The sequence below is a fragment of the Rhinolophus ferrumequinum genome, chromosome 13 (genome assembly GCF_004115265.2).
Source record: "Rhinolophus ferrumequinum isolate MPI-CBG mRhiFer1 chromosome 13, mRhiFer1_v1.p, whole genome shotgun sequence".
NCBI lineage: Eukaryota > Metazoa > Chordata > Mammalia > Chiroptera > Rhinolophidae > Rhinolophus > Rhinolophus ferrumequinum.
Window position 1 is genome coordinate 27,224,773 of NC_046296.1, and position 14,230 is coordinate 27,239,002.

Genomic DNA, 14,230 nt, shown 5'->3' on the forward strand with positions numbered 1-14,230 from the left:
AACTTTTCTCAGCTCTCCATTTATAACAACTCATCACCAAGGACCTGAGCCCCAGATGATGAGCCGGATATGATCTGGGTTTGTAAACATGCAAAGAGAAAAGAGAGGCCCCTTCCATGAAGAGGTGTGACCCCACCCATTATTGGAAATGTGTTCCCTTTCCAGTCCAGATCCAAAGACATACCCCTCTATCCTTCACAAGTTCATCTGATTTTAAAAGGTTTGGCTTAAAATACTGTAATAACTACGTATGGTGTCAGATGGGTACTAGACTTATTTATTGGGGTGTGATGACTTTGTAAGGTATATAATTGTCTAATCATTATGTTGTGCACCTCAAACTAATAAAATATTGCATATCAACTGTAATTGGAAAATAAATTATTTAAAAATACTGAAAGAAAAGAAAAAAAAAGCTTTGGCTTAAAACCTTCCCTGATGACTCCTGCCCGCTCTGCCCTTTCTCTTTGCTGAAACTTTCACAGCATTTCCAGTTTGCACCATTCAATGTAGCACTCAGTTTGGCTACTGACTTGTATTGCTTGCAAACTGCTTCATGGTTACTGGTTTCAGCTTTCTAAGGAGACTGTTCCTAACAATAGTAATAATGATGATAATGACAAGAATTGTTATATGGCTGACTCTGTGCATATACTACTTTCCACAGGTTAACTCATTTTATTCCCCTAATATCCCTAGGTGAGGTATGTACTGCTATATTATCACCTTATTTTTCTTTTTACAACTGAAGAAACTGAGGCACAAAGATGTTAAATAAATTGCCCAAGGTTGCAAAACTAGTAAGAGGTAGGCTTTGATCTAGGTTGAAGAGCCCTTGGGGTCTCTAGCAGATGCCTTTTAGACTCTCTGCTAAATCCTGTTTACTCCATAGTACCTAATCCTGTGAATTAAATTTATCATCCCTATTTTGAGATGAGAAAGTTAAACATGCTTGAGGTCACACAGTCAGACCCTGGGGACAGCTGTGATTTAAATCTAGATAGATCTAATGCTTTCTTTTTTCCCACTAAATGGAAACCATGGATTTAATTAATACTCAACACAATCATCATACCTGATGCTCATCTCTTTTACAGCCCTGACCTTTGCAGGCAGGGGGAGGAGAAAGGATACAAAGATGCTGAGATAAAATCCCTACTGCTTAAGAAGTTCACAGCCCTGGGGGAGATAGATGGGCAGACATGGAGGTGTACTAAAATGCTGCGAAGGCAGTTGTGAAAGTTCAGCAGGCACAAAGAGATGAGGTTGGAGTTTGAGGGATCCTTGGATTGTCACATAGGGAAGTGAACTTAGACTTTCTATAAAGTTTTTAATCCAAGATGTTGTGATAAAAAAGATTTTGTGATAAACTCTGCTGACCAGAAAATTCAACTAAGAGCACTCTGAGTATTCTGGTTCATTAGGTTTCTGCTATGAACAATAATACCCTCCAAATCCATTATAAAGTGTTGGTATTTCCTAGGTTGCCCCTGGTTCCATAAGGAGTGTGTAGAGGTGGTCACGGATTGCCTTCTGGGAATTCATGAAAAATTCAGTGAATATATGTTTTGTTTTGTTTTTTCTGGGAAAGAGGATCCATAGCTTTTACTGGATGCTTTAAGACAAAAAGTGTCATCCAAAGTTAAAAACCACTAAAATGATGTTTTGAAGATATACCTGAACATGTAACTATCTGTAACTATATGTAACTATATAAATATATATACACATACATATAAATACACACACACACACACACACACACACACACCCCTTTATTTTTGTGTAACAAAGTGTCAGGCAGGAAACACACCAAACTGTTAAAAGCAACTACTTCTGAAGAGAGTTTTAAAAGCAGAAGGCAAGGGAGACTCATTTTTGCTCCATATAATTCTATAATGATTTAAAAATTAAATAATTATTAATAATTTTCAATGAGCATGTATTACTTTCATAATTAAAATGTAAAAAAAAAAAAATCTGATCTCTGTTCTATAGTGCTGTGGGGAGACCATGCTGAGAAAACCATACTAGTGAGGAAGCAGGGGCTATGGAGTTTACTACAGACATTGTCAACAATGAATCAATGGCCAGTATTTAGCAAGCTTGGGTCATGGCTGTCCAGCTAGGATAATGATAAAGTGCTGCCTACCTGGGTCCTGTGGCCAGCCAGGAAGCTCCATGCGGCAGCAGACTTACCTCACACATGGTACCCAGAGATGGGCGGCGCTGAGTGGACAGTGAGGCCAAGCCGTCAGAAGCAGCATTAGGCTCTACAGAGAGCATCAGCAGCCTCTGCAAACAGGTCTACTGTGGATGCAGGTTACAAGTGCAAATGGACCCCACTCCTTGCAAGGTCACATCTGCATACAAAGTCGTCACTATAGGAATTGTCATCATCTAAACACGAGCAAGGACAGAGATTTTTTTTTACAAGCACATATTATTCTTCTGGAGGGTCTGGCAAGTAGAATACAGAACTGAAAGACAGTACCCTGAGGATTCTTTCTGACCATGGCAGGGTACAAGTCCTCTGCCCTGTCTGGCCAGCTAGTTCCCCACTTTGACAAAATGATAAAATAGCTTCTACCAAAAGCCTCCAAATCAGTCATTCTGAGGTCAGTGCCAAATCTCTGCCATGGTTTTAAAAACAGCCAGAATATGAATCACATAAAACCGCCAACTTTATTTCTTTAATATAAAAACAGTATAACAACAGCATTAAGGATTTTAACTACTTTCATCTTTCAGCCTAAATTTCTTCTAAATAGTTTAATCTCTTGCTTTACTTGTGCTATCAAATCCATATTATTCCCGTTTCCATTTCCCCCCACCTCTGCATCCTGAGAATCAACGGAACTTGAAACCCTACCACCAGCAGGAACTAGAAAACTAGCCAAGAGCAGATCTAATTATAGTCCTTGGTGAGTAAGTGATGTAAATAGCCATATTTTGCTAGCTGCTCATGTATAGGTTTAGTATTTTACTCTGATAATATAATATATGTTGTGAACTTGCAAGTTATGTGAGTTGGCACCATTATCTGACAGGAAGCAGGCACAGGCAGATTCCTTTGTAACAAAGCCTAGCTCAGTGCTGCATACAGTTGTGATGCTATGAGAAACAATTATGGCCAACCCCAGATAAAGGAGAATTGACTGCATTTAGATAAAAATTGCTATTTCTCAAATTTTGAGGTTAAAAAACTATATACTTTGTAACTAGAACTAAGCTCAAACTAATTATGTTCTATTTGGGATTTCTCTTCTGCTGGCTAAATCACCATTTAAAGTATTTCAAAACGTTGGTTGGAAAATTGGATAGCTAAGAATTATAAGGTGGCAATTGTCCCATAAAGGCCCATCCCTTCCAACATCCTGTTCTTTTAGGAAAATAATCCAATTACTTCTGAGCTGACTCTAGAAGACTTCCTTCCATATCCTTGTCCATTCACTAGCCTTGATATTTATTGTGTACTTCAGAAAAAAATATTTTCTAACATTCTGTTTAACATTTATTTTTCTTTAATTTCTATTTATATTCTGTTTTCCAAATTTTCACTCAGGTCTAAAAAAAGAATTCCAGTAACTAATAGCTTGACACAATGTCAGCTATTTAAAAGTTCAGATACTAGGTGCCTGTCATCTTTTGCTTTTCACTGCCTTCTTGCACTTGGGGGAGAATAAGTTAAACTACATTTTAAAATGCTGTAATTCTTTTCGAATCATCATTAAAATAAGACTGGGGGAAGAGAGGTTATATAAAGGAAAGGGGAGGCTGTAATGGTAGAAATGAAGCCTTTGCTGATGAAGCTGCTAAGAACCAGAGCTTCCAAGAAAAGCCAGTCTTGAGGAAAAGGCCTAGTCCTTTGCTCCTTATCAACACAAAACTACTGACGTTTTCTTTCTGACTTTATTCCGAAAGCATCTTTTGGCTTGCCTGCGCTGTTTCTAAATAGACAAGTGCTTATTGCTCAAGAAGGTACAATTTCTATAAGGCCCGATTCAGGCTGTGGATTACTTTTATTTTGCCCCAAAATAAAGTGGTTTTAACCTAGGATTACAGAGATAGGAAACCTAGTGGGGTCTGCTGGAACCCTTATGCCAGTTTTCTTCTTCCCTGGTCCTTTCCCCAGGGAGATGTCCTGGTTTACGTAAGTGTCCCTTGCAAAGATTTACAAAACAAAGTTAGTCCCCAGTAAATACAAAACAGATAATATCCAATTAGGCAAGAAGGGGAGTGATTTATTCTCATACTTTCTTAGAGGGAATATACACTGACATAACCTTTCTGGAGGGCAATTTGGCAGCATTTACGAAAGTCAAAAACAGTGCACTCCACTTCCAGGAATTTATTCAGGGAAAGTCAACTCTTCTTCCAGTTCTAGTCTTCTTTCTGTTATCTCTATGTATTAGGTTGATGGGTCATTTAACCGTTCTTAGTGTGTTGTGTATTTTCATTAAGAGATATAATCAACATATACTCCTTTGGTAATCAGAAATTTAAAAAATCACCAGTAAATACAAAACACACACCAACAAATCCTGTCCAAAAACACTTGCATTCAAAAGTGCTTAATGTTAACCTTCAGCAACCAGTTTCTTTTATGATGATGATAGTAATGATGAAAAACTCAGTGTACGTTAACAGTTTTTCCAACGACCTCGAGTTTGGGAATATAATAAAAAATCCCATGTCCACTTTTGTGGTGATTATTTTCACAGAATAACCTAAACAGAACTTCAAACCATGACAATGATTTCCTCTCCCTGAGGGCCCACAGACTGTTCCTTTAGGCTTCCACAAACTTTCATTGGATATGTGAGTTAATCCTAACGTGGTAGCTACAGTTCTTCCTTCCAATGTATCTGGAATCTCATTATCTGATGAGATATTCTTTACCTCCATTTTACAGCAGGAGACATTATCTAAATTCTTTGGATCATATGACAGTAGCCCTGGGAACAGAATGCAAGTTTTAATAGTTCTCTGGCCAAAATACACTACTGTACTACTATTTCAAGACGTTTTCTGAAGGGTCCACTGGGACTCCATTTAAAACCTTCTGGTCATTGTTTGCTAACTGCTAGGAGGGATTTAATCAGGGAGGAGCCAGCTTGGGTGTTGGAAGAGCTCCTAAAATGTCTCCAAACTATTTTAGGAGAAAATGCTTAACAGAAGAGGACTTATTCCTGCCCTGGAATAAACTCATTAGAACTGACATATGATGTAACCACAGACTAAAAGAACTACAATTTTTTGAACATATTACATCCCAAAGGCAAATGAGGTTTCTAAATACTGTCAATATCAGATAATAAAACCTGTTTAACAAAGACCATAGCCTCAATATACTGGTTGACAACTTCCTCCTCTAAGAATAATTTTGGTGTTTTATATAACTTCTCTACTAGGATCTAGTTTTTACACTAGATTTTTGGAAGAAATTTTCTTGAAGAGGGTTTTATTTGACGACTCAAGTAAAATTTTCTGAAGTAAAAACCTCATATCACTTCAGTAGACATTTTTCTCTTCCCACAATCCTGACCTGAGGTAAGCAAAGAGAGTCACTTTATGATGAGGCCAGTTTAGTTCTAGGTTCCAGAAAAGCGCATGTTTCTCAGTAGCTCAAATCAAATCAGACCACTATTCTCCACCCCCACCCCACCCCCGTGTGGGCAGAACTAAGCCAAATACCTGAATCAGTTCCAGAAGCATCTCTGGTTTTATTGACTAAGTAGGATCAGTAAATCTCTCCTAGGTTATTTAGGCAGACTCCTCCAGGCCCTAGCTCAAGATACATGGCATTTGGTCAGCTTTGTATTTATTTGCACAAGCAAAATGCTTTTTTCCTTCTTTTCTAATTCTTGCATAATTTATCATGTATAAATTCCTAAAATCCCACCCAGGAACAAACCACCACAGCAAGGGTTTCTGAAGTTAACCCCGGCCCAGTCCTACTGAATCCAAGTCTCTGGGGATAGGGTCCTGGAAGCCTCCTTTTAAAAAAATGCTTTTACAAGTGCCTCTGCCTGCTGAAGTATAAGAACCTCTGCAGCAGAACAACTGTAAGAGTGAAAGGAAGAAATAAATCCCAGCAAGCAGAGGCAGGCAAGATTTGAATTTGACGATTTAATACTAATGGGTTCATAATATTTAAAAAAGAAAAAACAGGTCAGTGGTGAGGGATCTGAACACCTTTGCTTCGACAACTCCACCTTCAGTTAGGTCGGCTGCATCAGTGTGCCGATACTTTCTTCTACCTCCGAGAGCTTCTTCAGGACTTGGTTGACCTGGGCCTCATCAAATTCCAAACACAGAAATTCAGATTCCTGGAAAACATAAAAGGATGTTTTAGAAGAGACCCTCAAGATAGCCAAGGCTCTGGATCTGGTGTGACCCAGCCCCAAAGACCCAGCAGGCCTGACTCAAGCCTCTACACCTAAATGATAGTTTACCTAGCAAAGCAAATCCAACACAACACCCTAAACTTCTTCTATGAGGTGTTTCATAAATGTTAAAGAGGTATTCGAGGATCTCGTCTGTCAACACCTTTGATCCCATAATAATCTTTAAGGTAAATACTTAAGTATTGCTGTTTTACAGAAGGCGGCCCTGGGGCACAGGGAGGTTAACCTGTAATACAAAATCAGAAAAAGGCAGAGTCACACTGTGAACTTCCAGCTCTGGTTGACTCCAAAGTCCATACTATCTCCACAGCACCCTGGAGTATGACAATGGAAGGAGGGTTTGGATTGGCTCTGTGTCAGCCTGGGAATTGGGCTAACTTGGATTTACCGGTTATATTAGAGATTGTTACAAGCTGTGACCAAGTGACTTAGGAAACAACAACCAGATAACTGAAAGATAACCAGATCTTGAAACAGCCTTAAACATTTCTTGGGCCTTTCCACTTGCTGCAAGCCAGGTCTCCCAAGATTTCCCTCAAACATATTCCCTACAATCATTCTTAGATTGATTGATTGAGCAAAGAAGGAGGCTTTTCAAGAACGGCGACCGAAATTTCATGTGTGCTAAACAAATCCTAGGTGCACACTGTCTTAAGAGACAAGGGCAAATTATATATCCAAGAGTGACTATATTCAAGATCCTTAAGGACCACAATCATGTCATTTTTAGAGCAGTTTGAATTATTAGAAATCATATAATCCAACTGCCTTGTGTTTTAGATAGTGAAACGGAGGGCCCAGGCATGTTAAACGACATGCCTGTTGTCCCTTTGTTGATGGCAGAGCCACCAGATCAATGCTTTTTTTTAATTTTATTTTCCTCTCTATAAATACTACGGCATCTCCCCCTCCCATCCACAAAGTGTCAGGTAAAAGACGACCACAAGCCTCTTCAGAGGGAAGGAGTCACTCTGTCATCAGCTAGAAGAACCTTCAGGAGGTGACTTTGAAAAGGTACCTTTGCTGTTGCTAAGCTCCTGTGCTGAGTCTGTCCTGATGGCACCGACCATCCCCCCGGAAAAACAAGTGCAGAGAGAAAGAAGGGGCCTCTCAGATGAGAGTCTCCCAAAGGGAGGGAAGCAGCTTTCCCTGACTACAGGGACCTTTCTCCTCGAACATGTATTTGGATAGATGAGGGGTATAGTCTTACATGTGTGCTTAGAAACTGCCAGGTTTTCATTTAGTCAAAAGCAAAAACCAATTTAAAACAAGAAGGAAGCTTCCTGTGTTTGAGCTACAGGAGAGGTTATCTCCTTTTACAAAGAAGAGCAAATTTATGGCAAATTAGGCAGTGCAGTTGGCTAAATTAAGAACAGGTCTCAGATTTGAAAGCCTCTTTTCCTTCAATCAGTCTTATCGAGCTCTTTAGCTTAACTTTAAAGCATTTTTCAACATTCAGCCTTTGAAAAAATGGTCTAGAGACTAGTAATTACCAGAGTCTAACATACATATTCAGGAAATTGGGAGAAAAAGATGATGTAATTCACCACTCACCTCAGTGAAAGAGAGTCTGTTACAAAGATAATCACCTGGTTTTCCACTTATATGGGAAGAGATTATCAAACACAATGCTCATACAGATAAGAATTCTTGAGCAGAGTTTATTAATAAATACCCAGGATCTTTTCTGAGTAGAGGTCGTTAGTTTGTTGTAGGTTTTAGTATTCACATTATCTTTGATTGGACCTCGTAAGTATTAATGAAGCTCAGTTTATTTTTAAGGGAAATCAAATACTAAAGAGAAATCGCAGGCTAGATAAAGAGAATCAAAAGTTAAACAAATATTTTCTATCCACTCCCAACCTTCATCTCTCACCCCTTGAAGCAATGCACACTAACTTAACTTAGAAAGACTTAACTCACACTAACTTAGAAAGATACATATGAGTATAACCACATCTAACTCTTGAAAAAACTGTCTACCTGAAACTGTAGTATCAATGCCTAGCTTCATCTATTTATGCGATCAATATTTTATCAGGAATTCAAGAGTCTTTACACTGGGGCTTAACACATGGGGCTTTTTTTCAGATTTCACATTTGGTTGGAGTACCCTATAAAGTGCATCTAATGCACTTGAAAATATCTTTAGAAATGCAGGTCATGCTTATTTAGCCAGGCACAGAAAGTACAATCTGAAACATCTCATTTTGTTTTTCAAAGTCATCCACCCTGATCTGGGCCTAACTGATCATAATAATGGGAGATGATAAGACCAAATTCCTGTATTTAAGTATCTAAGTCAAGAATCAGAACCTGCTTCTTTTCAGTAGAGTGTAGATACAGCATAGGATAGAGTCAGAAAGTGGTTAGCAGATGAGTAAGCGAGCACATCACTAAGAGTATGTATGTACTTTGTGATCATGGGGAGTACGGCAGTGTCTTAAGCTCAAGGATTTAAATAACTATTTTAAATTAGAAAAGAAAGCACTGGCAAAAGATTCAAATATTCCCTCCAAGAGCAAAAGCTAAAAAGTCATAAAATCCTGAGAAGAGATCCTTGAGAGGCCACCTTCTCCAAACCAACAACAAAAAACCAAGCTAGCTTTAATGACTTCCAGAGAAGAACATCTCACCGGTTGCTAAGGACCCTTCCCCAGGTAACCACTCTAACATTCTTCAGGAAATTCTTAACTTGTCAAGCCTAAATCTTTAATGCTTTAGCTTAAACTCATTTCCTAGCAGGTACAGAGAGTATAACTGATTATTAGTTTATATAGTAGTTGAAGGCTGTTATCAAGCAAGTGTTTGGTTTTCTCCGTCTATATACTAAGTAACCTCTTTCTATAGGATGTCCGTTTAAATAACTGCCTTATCTATGCCCATAAGCATACCCTGAGCAATTCTTTGGCATAACAATACCACCGGGACAAAAAGCTAAAAACAGAATATAAAAAAGGACTATGACTTATTAAATACCTAAGTGGAACCATTTAGAACAAATTCAACATAAAACAAAAAAGAAATCTCATAACCTATTTTCTATATTATTATTATTATTATTATTATTTTCCATGCAAAATTTCCACAAAGCTTTATCCCCAATTTATTGGACAGATTGAGAGTTACAACTTTGGCAAGTTCTAACATGTTGTGGTTTCTTTAAAAAATGCTGACGTTGGGAAATGAAGAGTAAGAGTGGGAAAAGGTGCCTTAAGATCAGATCCCACTAATTGATAGTGATTCAAGAAGGTCATATACAGCTGGCCACATTTCACAAGGCTTATTCCCTAAATTTTTCTTTTGGTTTTATTTATTGACACAAAGGTACTCTTGGCTGAACAAAAACTTGAGCCATACCTACCCCTCTGTTTGAGCTGTCCTTTCATAAACTTACATTAACCCTCTGACCTACAGCTCTGCCATTCTTCTGTGTTTAACAACAGGAGAGAAAACAAAAACATGTAGCAAAGGTCAAAATTGGCAATGGCTTCTTGAAGAGCGATTATATAATAAATAAGATACCCAATAGCTTTGAACACTTCCCAGTGGAGAAGTTCAAAACATCTTCATAAGTAAACCTGTGTTCACTACTCATTCCCATACTTCCTGTGGGTTTCTCAGAATTATCATTGATAATGTTCCCGGACTCCTTTAGGAGACCTCAAAATAGCTTCTCTGTGGCAAAGGATCTTCCAAGTTGCTTCCTAAGGAACCATTAACCCCAAATTAAAATTTTATGGTTCCCTGAAAACTGTGCTGATTATTTTCCACTTGTCCTTTCATATCTATTTTCTAACCTTCTCTGGCTTGTTCCACGCCTTGTGAAGATGTTCTCTAAGATTGTGTCACACCATTGTTTTCTGGCTTACAGTTGGGTTCAGGAAAGGGGAGAGAGAGGTCAAGATATTTATTCCCTAACTCCCAACTCCTCCTCTGCCATGTCCAATATTTTCTTTGTGGGGGTATTATTTCTTCATTTCTCACTTTACTGTCTGGCCTTAATTACTACTTCAGTATAAACATAAAGATGAGTCTCTTCAGACTGCCAAAGTATATAATCACCCAATCCAACTCCAAAGATGAGCAGAACAAGGATTTTCATCATGCTTAAGTTGGTAAGAAGGCTGCCCCCCCAAGTGTAAATAACAGGATGAACCAGAAACAGTATTTGTTTTTTTCTTTTATCATTTGATACCAAAATCTTGTATAGTAGCACTTTGTATTAAAGAAGAAAAAGAACAACAACAATAGTAACAACTGTGGAAGATGAGATTTTATTAAGAATTTGCATCAAAGGTCTTGATACCAGAAACGTGGCCTTATCTCTATCTGTAACCTGTTCTTATGTGCTATATCTAAAGCAATGGATAGCTTATGCTGTAGTTTAAACAATACTTTAAAAAAGAAACTTGTGATTTATAATCTTTTTAAAATCTTTCAGCAAAAAAATTTAGCAACATATTACAACCAATGATACTCAGGTCACCTTTTTATCCTGAGGAAATTCTCATTTCAAATATAATAGCCGACAAGTCCTGCATTTACTGTGTAAAGAACATGGTAACCCAATTTTCCAAAAGGGAAAAAATATTATACTGTAAATCACAAAGCAAATTATCCTACGAGGATGAAAAAGACTGAAATCAGATTCTTTTGGAGCCTAAGATTGCAACTTAATGACCAAACAAGTAAATTAAAATGACTCACCCCAAAATTGAATTGGTCTCCGTAATGTGCTAAGAGCTATGTGGGACTGTGACAGAGTCTCCAAAAACTAAACGAATTCACTCTAATAAATAAAAAAAGCAACAGCTCAGCACATACTAGTTGCTTTCAGAGCCACAGCAGCTTCTAGAGGAAGGGTTTATCCATATTCCCACAATCTCCTAGAAAAGTACAGGGCACTACCAGTGCAGGATAAAAGCATTAACCATTACTGAACAACAATTACTGAGTTTTCTGGAGATTTTGTGAAGACAACCTGATAACAGGAATTAAGTGCTTTAAAAAAGTTAAAAAGCCTCCACTCCCACAGATTCTAATCATATTAAAAAATAAACTATGGGAAATGAACTTCTAAGTCAGTTAACTAGAAACTCAAGAGGGGAGAGAGACATTAGTTATCTAGGAAGTTTCAGACCCACCACTGATGGTAAGTTACTGCTAAACAAAGCTAAGGCAACTAACTTCAACTTTACAAGTAGCACATACATGTTTTACATAAAGTGGCAAAATTTTAAAATAGAATGACATCAGATCTTAATTATTCAGAGTCCTATTATCTGTGTCTCTGTTGCTTCACTTCCTCTTCCTTTTTGGGTCCATCTTTTAAATAGTTCCACAAAATGGAAAAAGAAGTGAAATTTAAACTGGTTAATCTGACTAAGTCATAGCAACTCTACAAGAAGTTTTACAGAAAAGGAGATTACAGCTATAGGGAAAAACTTTAATCGTGACTTCACATAACTACTTTTGAAAGTCATACCATATGGTGCAATTTAAATAAAAAAGATCTTATTCCAAATATTTCCCTTCCTTTAGTAACCAGGTCTACTGTTCTCAGCCTAGATGTCTTTTAAAAGATAAATACTCCAAGAAGAAGTAACACAAAAAGTCATTAACACCTTTTTATTACTTAAATCAGGAGATTTATTTTCTTTCAGGAAGAATGAACCCAAGAAACCTGCTTTAAAACACAGGATATCTACCACTACACTATAAGGTATAGGTAGGGCAGAAACTATAAAAGAACCAGGAAAATACCAAAGGCAACTCCTTCTCCTTACCCCATAACCCATACCAGATGCACAGATCCATAGGTGACGATCTTAAGCTACTCAGATCCCAGATCCATACTCTCCATGACTTTCTAATCACCTGGATCACTGAAGTTGCTAGGCACCAGGAAAACCTACGTAATCTTACCAAGGGAGCATTAGCAAGATAATCTCACTGAAAACCAAAGGTTGAATTTACACAAACACCAATACAAGGTGTGATCAAACAATACATATGGTGAATGTTCAACTAAAAAACAAAATGTATTACAATGAAAGACACATTGCCATTAATCTCCCTCAAAATACTCACCCTCGCTCGGAATGTACTTATCCCATTGTTCTTGCACGTTCTGAAGCAGTTCTGTAAGTCCTCTTTTGTGAGTGTCTCTAGTTGCGCTGTCATGGCTGCCTCAATGTCCTGGATCATTTTGACTTTGGGGAAGAGCCAGGAGTCATACGGTGTCAGATAGGGTGAATAAGGTGGATGAGGACACACCGTAATGTTTTTATTTTACAGAAATTGCTGTATATCAGAAGTGATGTATGACATGGAGCGTTGTCATGATGGAGGATGATTTACAACACACTTAAAAACACACCTTCTCTCAACCATAGCTCACACCTGAATGACTGCACCGAACAAGTTGAAACTTGTCACACACTGTTACTAAGGTTTGAAGCACCACTTCCTGTATTGAAAATCCCTGCCTTTCTCTTGGATGGCATGCGGCAGAGGCATTCATTGTATTTTGTGATCTAAATGGGGAAAGGCTCCATGTCACACATTGCTTCTGGTACGACAATTTCTGTCAAATAAAAACATTACGGTGTGTCCTCATCCACTTTATTCACTGTATCTGGCACTGTGTGACTTCTGGTTCTTCCCCAAAGTCAAAATGACCATGAAAGATAAGCATTTTGAATCGATTCAGGACATCAAGGCAGCCACGACAGTGCAACTAAAGACACGAACGAGGACTTCCAGAGCTGCTTCAGAAAGTGGCAAAAATGATGGGATAAGTGTGTTTGAAGCAAGGGGGAATATTTTGAGGGGGATTAATGGCACTGTGCCTTTTACTGTAGTAATTTTTTCTATTTAAACATTCTCTGTAGTTTTTGATCACACCTCATACATCCTTCTGCTGCTGTGTTTTCATTTTTATCTGCAGGCTCAGGGCCTGTGAGCCAACAAGGCAATGAGATTCCAAGAATACTGTCCATTCAAAGTTTGAATTTCTAAGAGAGAAAGTGGGAGAATGCCAAGAACAAGACCCTGAGATTCTTTTGGTTTAAGATTTCTTCACTAGAAAAAGAGTTAAAGCCATGATGTAGGAAAAAACTAGACATGCCTGTCCGGCCAGTGTGTCAAAAGGAACATGAATTTTGGAACAGGGAACCCTGACTTGTTTCTGAAAGGGAGGAAATAGTTTTGACCTTGCAAGAGTGAGTGGTTCTTCCACTGGCTGAATGATGTACTGCTAAACCAAGACTAGCACTATTCTTTTTCCCCCAGAGATTTCAAAGCAGACTGACATATATTCTGCTTCCAATTACCAGACTGTGTATAGTGAAGGGTAGATGGACCATCAATTTTTATTTTACCACCAGAAAAAGAAAACACTAGAACCAGCTATGTGAAGCCCAGAATTCCCAGTTCTTTGATTCAAACCATTGCCCGCTGACACATCTCAATATGAGTTTGGACACTTTCAAACCCAATTAATGTAGTACATGTTACAGAGTAGAATGGGAACTAATTTAAAATGCCTGATTTTATACTGATTTACATAAACACCAGGACATTTACAAAGCTATTTTAGAAACACCTAACAAAAGAAAATAAAATGGAGTCAAGTCATAGAAACACTAAAAGCTCAATACAATTAGATCACTGGCTGAGTTCTATGTTGTACAAAACTGTGCTCCAGTTCATTTTATGACTTTTCATTTTCGGCAGGATTTAAGGTTTAGCTGTTAAGATTTCCTGTATTTTGAAAAACTTTGGCTGAAAAATTATTTGGGTAGAAAACTATTTTT

The 14,230-nt window shown here is 38.0% G+C and overlaps 1 protein-coding gene across 4 annotated transcripts in view; it reads right to left on the reverse strand.

Annotated features, from left to right (window-relative positions):
- Positions 1-2,681: 2,681 nt before the first annotated feature.
- COMMD1 (copper metabolism domain containing 1) overlaps positions 2,682-14,230 on the reverse strand; it is a 125,379-nt gene continuing 113,830 nt past the window's right edge. For 2 of the 4 annotated variants that reach the window (XM_033124805.1, XM_033124804.1), the window contains exon 4: positions 2,682-6,332. In XM_033124805.1, coding sequence (XP_032980696.1) covers positions 6,225-6,332 — 108 coding nt within the window. In that variant the 3' untranslated portion in view covers positions 2,682-6,224. The remainder of the gene's footprint in view (positions 6,333-14,230) is intronic. The other 2 variants (XM_033124803.1, XR_004424821.1) reach the window with 2 other exon arrangements.